Source organism: Varroa jacobsoni, unplaced genomic scaffold (assembly GCF_002532875.2).
Source record: "Varroa jacobsoni isolate VJ856 unplaced genomic scaffold, vjacob_1.0 scaffold_916, whole genome shotgun sequence".
Classification (NCBI taxonomy): domain Eukaryota; kingdom Metazoa; phylum Arthropoda; class Arachnida; order Mesostigmata; family Varroidae; genus Varroa; species Varroa jacobsoni.
In genome coordinates, this window is record NW_019213818.1 from 29,711 (window position 1) to 40,276 (window position 10,566).

The following is a 10,566-nucleotide window of genomic DNA, read 5'->3' on the forward strand; positions in this document are numbered from 1 at the left end:
CCATTATGAAATATGTAACCCTTTGCGCACTTTTGTGCGCAAGTGATCTTCTACGGACCATCATATGTGTGCGGATCGTTTTTGTATTATCTTGCAAAATACAAAATTAAATATATCTATATGATTATGAAGTATGGCCTAATTCGATTAGATATTTGTTAGATTAGATCCTGTTTTTCCTTTCAGCGTATCTTTTGGCGTAGTAAAGCATTTAAAGCTTTTAGATATGAAACTGGAAGCTTGATTAGGTTCCCCAAATTACCCCGCTGATGAACGCTTTTCATAAGCGGGGTTGCCTCGCTTCATCCAATTAAAATATACAGCTTAATTAAGTAATTATAAAATGGTTATATGGCCGTGTTCGTGGCAATCAGTCCACTCATCATTTGCGCCTACTGCTGTAGCAGCTTACCTACGTCCAGCTATTCGAGAGCTTTCGACGGCATAAAAGGTCCCGCTTTTTCTATCCAAAACGAGTTTAAGCATTTTTTTCTCTACTGATTACTGGTGCTTGCGATAAGAGAATTAGACAGTATATTCAGGCCGGGTTTATGTCATCGATACGCTGAGCTCGCAAAGTGGCCGATGTCATTTATAGACTAAGCTCTTTGACCGTTGTGCTTCTCTCGAACAGCGGATGGTTTCCTGATCTAATTTGCTGTTCTAAAGCGAATGATATTGCGACACTGACCGCTAAAAAGTTATGGAGAATGAACATTCTGGGTAAGACTAGAGGGAAGCATAACAATAACTGGATAAACTTTATGATTCATCGAAATTAAACCAAGGCCTCGTTCATAGATTGCTGGTTGCCACTGTCGGTGGCTGTATACGATTCCTTTTGCCAAGAAAAGTATTCAACTAAAAGGTCATGAAACTCAAAATGACTGGGCTGCTCATAATTAAATCTTGTCTATTTATTACATTTTCAAAGGGGTCTTGGCAATATGATCATAGAGGTTGTTGTTATGGTATTAGCCCCAATGGCAATATGGCGCGTTTCGCGGAGCGGCGGTAGATAAGATGCTGAGGATCAATGTAGAAACACGTGCGAGGGTAACGTCGTCATCGAGAGACTTGACGGATGATCTTTCTAATGAATGGCCTTTCCACCAGATCGCCTCCTCTACACTCATCGACATCCTCGATTCATTGAACTTTCGTTAGCGATAAAATAAAAAAAATTGTGCATGTTTGCTGACTGACTCAGACGACTTCCCAGCTGAACAATAGGTTCAGTAGAACATGGAATTTGTGAAAATTGTTGTTTGCAAGCGTTTACAACGGGATCTCAGTGAAGTGAGTGATGTTACGAAAACGGACTGCGAGCGATGCTCCTTGCAACGGGCTTCATTCGCTTCGGAGGCTTCATCGAGAGATTTAGCTAATATCGAAAATGGCTTAATTCCTAACAAAAGTTTATCTCAAAGCGAGTCTATTTCATTTCATAACTCTGCTCCAGCATGGTTACGCAGAAGCCTTGGATCTCTTTTCGGCCTGTTGGCAGGTCTTTTTCTTACGCTGGGCTCATTACTCAACGGCTCCGTACGGTCAATGAGCATCATGCAGACGTGCAGTGCCCGAAGCCTTTTTGCGGCGCTTTTCCTTGCACCGCCTTTACTTTTGTTCAAACCGACATTTAGGTGAGCATATAGAGTCGATATTATATATCCATATATACCCGTATACATAATTAAATAAGTCTGCTTATTATCAACTTGTAGAGATCCGCTTTAAGGGGCATTCGAATTAGAATTGGAAAGTGCATATTATGTACACAATGCTTATTACCTCTGCCTTGCATTATATTTACGGTGTTATTCAAATATGCAGCAGACGCGTTTTCCCTAAACAGACTGAGATTCCGAAAAAAAAAAAAAAAAAAAAAAAAAAAGTAACTTTTTTACCACTAGCGACACCTTCCTTAATGATGGATCAGGGTTTTTCCCAGCGTATATCGAAACGTACCTGCACACGTTGGCTTTTCCCACTAGGTAAGGAAACTAACAGAGTACCGTTCCATTTTTGATTCAACAGAACAAAAGAAACGTTAATGACTTTCAAGGTATTTCGACTTGTCTTGTTCCATGCCCAATGAAACCTATTATCATTTAGCGTGAACACGCTTAAAGAATCGATTTTCATCCTAGAATCTCTGATAGGCTGATGTTTCCAATTCTGAGATCTTCCGTAACAATATTATTATAAAATATCTCTACGGTGAGCTCTGCTGTTACGAAAGATAGCAATAATTATATATATACAATTAGTTTGGATTAACATCTCCCTTTAGGTGATCAATTTTAGCATTTTTGAGACTGGAACCATTGGCCCACCTTTAGGCCACAAACTACTCATAAAAGTCTTTCTCTTTGCCTATTTATCAATCAGCACAACTTTGGCTTTGGTAAGCATCAACAAGCTTGGTGCTTAGAAGGATCTGACAAAGCTATGCTTCTTAAATATATATAAACGTGTTTAAAATGATAGAAATTGTTTCAAGAATAGAGAGCGTATCGTTGTATAATGACTGAAGCAGCAACTCTTCGGTGTTCGAAAAATATGGTGGAAGGAGTGTCTTATTTTTGGACTACGATTTCGTATAATACATATAAAAGTAAACTAGCAGTATGGCGCCGAAATTTTGCGGGGGAGTCATCTAATTGTTAATAGGGTGATTTGCTAATCTCCAAAAGGCAGTTCCGTATTTCTCTGGGGGCACTTTACCAGGAAAACACGTTTGCTCAAACATGGCTACAGTTAGTTCTAATTTATGAAAACAGAGTAGAATAAAAGAGCAGTCATTTCAGGCATATATTAATCCATTTATATGCTTCGTGCATTGTCACGTGCGGATAAATTTCTTACTTAAATATATGTGAAAAGATAAACAAACAAAACGAACATGCTCAGGACAAACGAGTGCAATTGTGATAGCCCCACTGAAAGAAATCGATGAACACATGTCACGGACGAGGAGACAACGATGATACAATTTATGGCAATATTTATTATTTTGATGACCATTGATCAAACAGACGGAATAGCCGGGTCAATACTGATTATGTCTATGCGTCCATGAAGTAATTTGTTGCTTGCCCCAATTACCCAGCCACACTGATCAATGCGGACGACAGATGCGCATTACGATCAATCAACGAGAAAAACACAGGCTAACATTGTGTAGATGTTTCTTAAGCCCGCCTTTGATTAGCTTGGTTTCCTCGAGAGGGTGCATTAGGAGACATCTGAAATCATCCTTTTCTTTGGACGGGTGTCCACTGTTTATATACATGCGGGTAAACTCAGATGGGTAGATTAGTTCACCAGCAATTCTTCCATTGCATACTAAGTGCCAAGTGTATTATCAAAGTGTGCTAGCTGCCTACGATCGTATCACTAAGTTAAGGAGCATTACTATACTATAATATTCTATGGAATATCTATATTTTTGTCAGACATTTTTCAATCTATGGCAGTGCTACTCAAGGTAAGTACACTCAGTAGAGGAGGTGCAACAATACAGGGGTGCTTTATTTCTGATCCAAACTAAAGTTCGCATATGATAGCATAGTAATATAGAAACCGGACGGGGCTGGCATCGGAAAAGCAGGATTACTATAAAGGTCAACATAGACTGTCAACGACAGGTCAACATTTGAGTTGACCACTAAACCTTCTTCGATGGCAAGCTAATATATGATATGCACTTCATTACACTTCAAGATTACGTTCGCTTTATCAATGGTCGTCCTTATCCAATTGTGTGCAGTCGTAGGCGCAGCAGCTGAAGCCGGTGTCGTCGACGAGTGTGTGTCGCTTTTTATGTGAGAACTATGTGTTCTATTCGTTCCATACAGGGTGCAATACATCTATTATCGTACCTAGAAATGACTATATATAGCGAAAGCGGGCATTACAGAGTCGGCCTGGACAGAACACGCAAAGAAGTCAAACGGCCAAAAATCAGATTCTTCAAATTGCAGTAGTTATCTAGTACACATATAGGATATGACAAAGGACATCATATAGAAACGAACAGTTCACTAAGTGGCAACGTCAACTACATAACTGTTTCGAGTTTTACGCCCGGTACTGCCGTTAGACAATCCATCAAGCAGTTGGCTCTCATGGCGAGCTGAATTGCATCCAAGTTAGAATGAACGGCGAAATACGCTGCCCACTAGGCCATCATGAGGGCACGGCCCTCACCAACCACCGAAGTCGCCTAAGCCGAAAAAGTTCAGACGTTCGGCTACATGAAAACAGCCACAAAATAAACCTTCATGCTAAAAGTGCCAACACAACAAGAGTAGATGACGCTCAATGCTAACGTCACATTGTGACCCTCATCTCGTAATTGCTGCGTACGTACGTACGATCGAGTTTATTTCGTTCACACATTTAACATCGTTATTGAAATAATTTGAAAGCGAACCAAAAAGACAACTTTCTAAGAACTTGGCACCAAAACTTAACATAAAACATGACGAAGTCACAGCCCGCGCTCCATTCTCAGAGTAGCTATATGCCTGATCATATCTAAAGGTGCTAATCGTTTTCTCAGTATTTCAGCCTATAGCTAGAGAAAGGGCGTATTTTTTTTGATAACCGTGATTTCTCAGCTGTTGCACGATTAGTACATTAGTGATATTGATGTTACTCATAAATCACTAACAGTTAATTGGCTCATAATAAACTAATTGAGTATTGGATTAGTACTGGAAATCGTTAATGGAAAGCTTTCCACTTGAATTTACAGGTGTATTGTTGATGCTATTGTGTTTCAGTGTCGATGGTCGGACGCGACTCGAATTGATGGCTCTATCTGCGGTTTTCGCCTGTAAATTCCTAGCGTTTTCTTGGGGATCAGCGCATCTGCCCATCGCCGAATTTTCTCTGCTTGCTAACACTGTGCCTATTTATACCGCCGCATTTGGGTGTATTTTGTTACGTGAACGTTGTTTTAAAAAAGCACTAGCTTGTGCCGTAGTTTCAGCAGGAGTTATGACGGTACTTCTGCCCACTATCCTGAATGATCCTGATGTTGGCCCCTTTTGCATGTGAGTGAGTCATACTCATATTTCATAGTTGTTACTTTTTAAGATTAATAGTATTGTCTAAACAAACTTCAGACCTACAAACAATGCCCTTATTTGGAAATGAGTTTTTTTTTGTCGACTTCTATTCGGTCTAGGTAAACGTTGGTAAAGGTCTGCACAAAGAAAAACTATATAATGTATAGAAATTATATATACTGGCAAAATCTATAGCAACAGCGGAATAAACTGCACGAAAATAATATCGAATTGTACCGCCTGCATGTTAAACTTTTTTTTTTTTTTGAGCATATTAAATGGCTCAAATACTTCCGCTTGAGCCTTTTCTATAAAATTTTTTCCGAATTGTTCGTGATGCCACCGCGCCTAGCAACTACACACATCGATGAGACTTGGAAGCCTATCTTATATACTGCTTTGAAATCAGAGGAGTTAGTCGCGTTGCTTTACAAATATCTCACTATTTTGAAAAATAAGCAAAAAACTTCCCATGTTTTTTTTCCCCATCATTGAATGCATTTTAGCATTAATATGGCGAGTTTATGCAACTATGAGCATGATGCACATAGGAACCTTAGAGTTTATCTATCCATCTCTCAGACAACCATTTTGCCCAAGACATGACTACGGGTTGGCGTGTCCAGAAGTAAAGTCTAAATGGATTATTAATTTGGTCGCAGGTCCGTTTGTGCACAAAGGCTGCTTGTGCGGTCCTAAACAATTTAAGTATTAAGTTCTTCATAAGCACTTCAATCAGCAGCTAACGTTTATGGAAGTTTTGTAAAAGTTATTTTTAAGCTAACATTGCTTGACAGTAATCAGATTGCTTTGAAAATGTCTTAACTGTCTGTAGAATGTTATTTGTATATCGTTTGATCAATCTAACGCTCTAAAATAGGTTTACTTGAATTTATTTATTGGAAAAGTTCGACTGGATGACTTTGCCAGAAAGCAGTCCTTCACGTTACGTGGATGATATCAATCAATTTAAATGAAAAGGTGTTTTAAGATTTTTCGCGACGAATCAATACGGCGACTGTAGATATCAAATAAAAAACACGTTGAGAACAAAGATCGGCATACTACAGATTATGTTCAATAAAAATCAGTACCATCAAATGGACAGACGAGGCACGTTACCCGATCTAAGACATTTCAAAGTGCGCTTCGTCTTTCTTGATATAGGCCAGCTTAAGAGAACCGTGACACTAAGAGCAAAAGTCCATGTTTTTCAAGTTTGCCAGCTCTAATGGTGTCCACTATAACCGCTAGCTTAAAAAATCGACCAAACCCAAAGCTGAGATGACAATTGTAATCATTAGATTTGACTTTCAAGAACACGCCGATCAGGCTTAAAATTTTCCAATTCACCTGAGCTATGTTTTTTTGTTTATTGTCGGGCAGGTCTAGCCGTGCAGGCGGTTACGCCTCGACGCTCCTATCAGCTTTAGCAAACGCCATCGCTCTGGTGTGGTTGCGGCGATTGGGTAGTGTTAGTGCTCTATGGGTGTCTTTGTATGCTTCGATGGCCAGCATGATGCTTGCCGGGATCGCTGCCGCGACGTTTGGTTCCTTGACAGTCCCAACGGTTCGGGACATGGCACTGGCGGCGGCGGCTGGCATATGCACCCTAATGCAGTCCTACCTACCTGCCCTAGCATGCGTCCTCGCTGAACCTTCGCGCGTGGCAATATCTATGACTCTGGCTGTTGCTTTCTCGTTTGTCTTACAGGTGAGTAGTTCCGACTTAGGATAGTTTGCGATTTGTTACGTAAGTTTTGCTTTTAGACTTACTTGCTTGTTTCATGATACGAGCACTTTTGCCCTATTTTTTGCCTTGTTTTTTTTTCAACTTCAGTACATCCTTCTGCAATTTATCATTCGTCTCTGCTAGCCTTTTTGAACGCTCCTTCTGTATGTGCTTCGAATAAGCGCCTTGCTATGTCATTGTCCTAAACGTCTGCTGTTTTAGAGATTAATGATACTATTGCAGGTGTACAAATATGATTTGGTCATCGTCCTGTTTGTGTTTTTAATATTGTAATAACTAATTTGGGACGTCATATTCTTCTGCGAATACGTGTGGTTCATAAATAACATGAAACAAGGTATTCTGAATGTTAACATAAAAAATTTCTTCAACACGTTATCGCGGAATGCATATATAAAGTACTAAGTTATTATATTAACCTTTCTCCCGCGTTATTATCGGCGCTAAAATACGTTTACGAAGCGCATTCTGACACACTCCATGTGCCCGGAAAATTACCCCCGGGAATCATTGAAGATGAGAGATAGGCACAGGTGGGGTATGTTAAACGCGATTCAAGGGACCAAGATGTAGCAGGACGTAGTTATAGGTCTATAAAAAAAAAAAAAAAAAAAACTAGATAGATTTAGATTGCGATACCGCGCTCCCATCGAATGTTCTTTGTTAAAGTTACCTTGCTTTCTACAAGTTAGTTAGAACAGAAATGAAGCTGTAGTAGGAGGATGACGAGACATTTCGGATTTTTAGAACAGATCAAAGTAAACGGTGTTATGCAGGGATTTGATTTTACCTTTTTTTTTGTCGAAGTGATACTTTTATAATTAGTGTTGTTTTGCGGTAACTACGTTTCATTTAGGCAACCGTTCAGCGTACTCAGCCAAGTCCATTTACTTGCCTAGGCGGCTTCGTGTTAGTGACTGCCATAATTGGCTGTCATCTGCATTGGGACCAAATCGCCTGCGGCACTAGACGGCAGAATAAGGAGTTGACCTGTTCTACGACCGACAAGTAGGTAGTCAGATTTGGTTATTATTAATGGAACCGATTTTCTTACAACGGACTGTTTTGTGTTTGTGTAAAGCAAAAGGATTTAGCATATACCACATTTCTACGAAGTTCAAACCTTTCAAGAAGAAGCTGTCTGTAAAAAAAAAAGCTAGTAGTTATCGTTTTGTTCCGCTGTATGTAACGGTGGGACTTGTTCCAGGTTCTTTAAAATCTAGGCTTATTGTCAACATTTGCTTAACAACACAACAGGCGCGAATAGAAACCTATGGATTTATGTAGTTTCCACAAAATTCTGCATATACAATTAATACGCTTCAACGTATTCTTGTTGTTTCTTACGATCGAAGATAGCACCATGTGTTTACTTTGTCTGTTGTCATTTAAGTGAAAACTCAGGCATTTTATGGACACGAAGGCAAAGCACGATTTCACATGTATCCCCTACCGGTTACGGCCCCAGTTCTCGACACGATGCCTGACTGTAGTCGATAGTTTAACACGGATTCCGTTCATATGAAGTTAGAAACTAGTGAACATATATTTACACATATTTTTCTGCATAGGCACGAGAAGGGACCCCTAGTGATCAAATCGGATCAGCCTTCCTTTTCTGAGTCCAAGTATCGCACACGCTACGGAGCGGTTGCTCTTATCGGAAGTCCCGATAGCTGCCGTCTTTGTAGCACTTGTCGGCTGGCGACGTAGTTACAATTTCGTAACTGCCTCATAAGCCATTAGCCCGCTACACTAATCCAAGGCCATAAAACTCATCTGGAAGCTTGGTGATACTCCTCAGTCATCGGAAGGTGCGAAATTCGGTCTTTAGTGACGGTGAGGTGCACACAAGCGGTCGAAACAGAGGAACACCCGGGGGCTACCGGTTCATTCTGTTCTATCGGTGTACATAGCTGTATGTATTTATTTATTTCACAATTGAAAAGATCCTCAGCAGAAGCGTCGCATGGGGCGGTGCAGACGCATATTTATGAACACTTGCTACTACAGCCGAAATGGCTCTAAGATAAGTAACAGCATTTTTTAGAGAGCTACTGTCATCCTATATGGAAATCTCGTAGTGTGTTAGCCATTATCTTATATATATATATATATATATATATATATATATATATATATATATATATATATATATATAAGGCGCGATTATGTGAGATTATGGCGGTGAAAATACTATAATTGAGACATGACATCTGAGTATTTCAATGACAGGCACTATCTAAGGATACTCCTCTTCAACGGATTTACTTACATTTATGCCCTGTATGCATAATGCCTGCATTTGGGCCAAATATGTGACTTTAGCTAGCACGTTTCAGATCTTCAGACCTCGTCTGTAAGATCATTTCGAATTGCCTGACCACTGAGCATAGAAACAATAGACGTCAGGATAAATTCACTAGGTAGATTCACTGGCGCTTACAGCCAGTAGAGCGACACCGAATATAGAAAAAAAAAAAATACCTCCCTTGTGTTCGCGAGACAGCACGTTGGCCAATGACGTGCAGCATCGGTGAACTGTATAAAGTTTATTTGTATATGTTTTTAACATCGAAAGAATAAACTGTAAACATATAGGAGGATCATAGAAAGTCGAGCTAATTATGAATTTCAATTTGGTAATCTTCCCGTTTAATACGCAGATCTTCACACTGGGTATTATTTATTGAACTGTCGGCGCTCAACACTTTTGAAGACAGCCTTCTTTTTTATATAGCGATTGTCTTAAAAGCTGTTATTGTGTGGATGACTGGGCGAACACAAACATGACGCAACGAAACTTGTGTACTAAATCCATCATTATATAATAACACAACCTAATATGATTGACACACATACGTAGGTATATGCAATAGGCCCATAGAAAGGCACCCACTAATGAAGACACGAATTTTGACACCGGCATCACATGATGCCATACGGCGTACGGCGTTACAGAACTTCTCATAGCAATTCTAAGGGAAGAAGTTCACAAATGAGACGTACTTATATTCTGGGTTTACGAATATCGACCTATGTGCCGTGGCTTTTTAAGATTACAAAAGTCGTCTGTGTATTAGCCTTGTAAAAACATATTAGCTTATATTAAATAGAAATCTGTCAGTCTAAACAACGAAAGCAATAAAGCGTTACAACCAAAGAAAAAAAAGTCCGCGTTTTACTATTCACTCTATTCTTGAGATAGACTCATTGACGTGCCAGGAAAAAAGCAATCGATGTTAGCAGATTAAGTACGGTGCCTGCAAGTTGCGATGCCTCTACTACCCCAATCAAACGAAGTAGTAATTAAAGTTCTGTTTGTTAGTAGGGTTAGTTAGCGCCAAAGTCCGATCTTGAAGCTTACACGTCCAAGTCTCAAGTAAACAAATGATCAATAAGCTGCGTGACTAAAATTCTAACCTTGTCGTATACTGCCATGTCGCTAACGAAACGCAAGCCAACTAGTCTACGTTAAGAAAAAATGTTTTCATCTAATATAGAAAGTATGCTGTCAACACTGAAGAACATCTGCCAACAATATAAACAGTGTTCAAATGCCATAGCAGCACCAACTTCAAAAACTCTTCAGAAGTATGAGCTGCCTCGGCCGACTGCATCTGCTGTATACGTATGTATTAAAAAGGTATCGATAATCGTATCTCGTAACTGTAACAAATCTTATCAGATAAAAAAACATCCCATCCTGAAACCGCATTTAACAGCGATGAACCA

General features: G+C 39.6%; 1 protein-coding gene across 1 annotated transcript; it reads left to right on the forward strand.

The window, feature by feature from the left end:
• Positions 1-1,082: 1,082 nt before the first annotated feature.
• On the forward strand, positions 1,083-10,003 carry LOC111264948 (uncharacterized). The gene is made up of 5 exons (XM_022841227.2): positions 1,083-1,643; positions 4,791-5,063; positions 6,465-6,792; positions 7,688-7,839; positions 8,403-10,003. The coding sequence occupies exons 1-5, from the start codon at positions 1,246-1,248 to the stop codon at positions 8,542-8,544; spliced, it is 1,293 nt and encodes a 430-aa protein (XP_022696962.1). The 5' UTR covers positions 1,083-1,245; the 3' UTR covers positions 8,545-10,003.
• Positions 10,004-10,566: the final 563 nt, after the last annotated feature.

Bases quoted from the DNA above. Each gene is read 5' to 3' on its own strand.
- LOC111264948 (XM_022841227.2), top strand. From the start codon at position 1,246: ATGGAATTTGTGAAAATTGTTGTTTGCAAGCGTTTACAACGGGATCTC. The intron at 1,644-4,790 runs GTGAGCATATAG...ATTGTGTTTCAG, and splicing joins TTGTTCAAACCGACATTTAG to TGTCGATGGTCGGACGCGAC. The intron at 5,064-6,464 runs GTGAGTGAGTCA...ATTGTCGGGCAG, and splicing joins GATGTTGGCCCCTTTTGCAT to GTCTAGCCGTGCAGGCGGTT.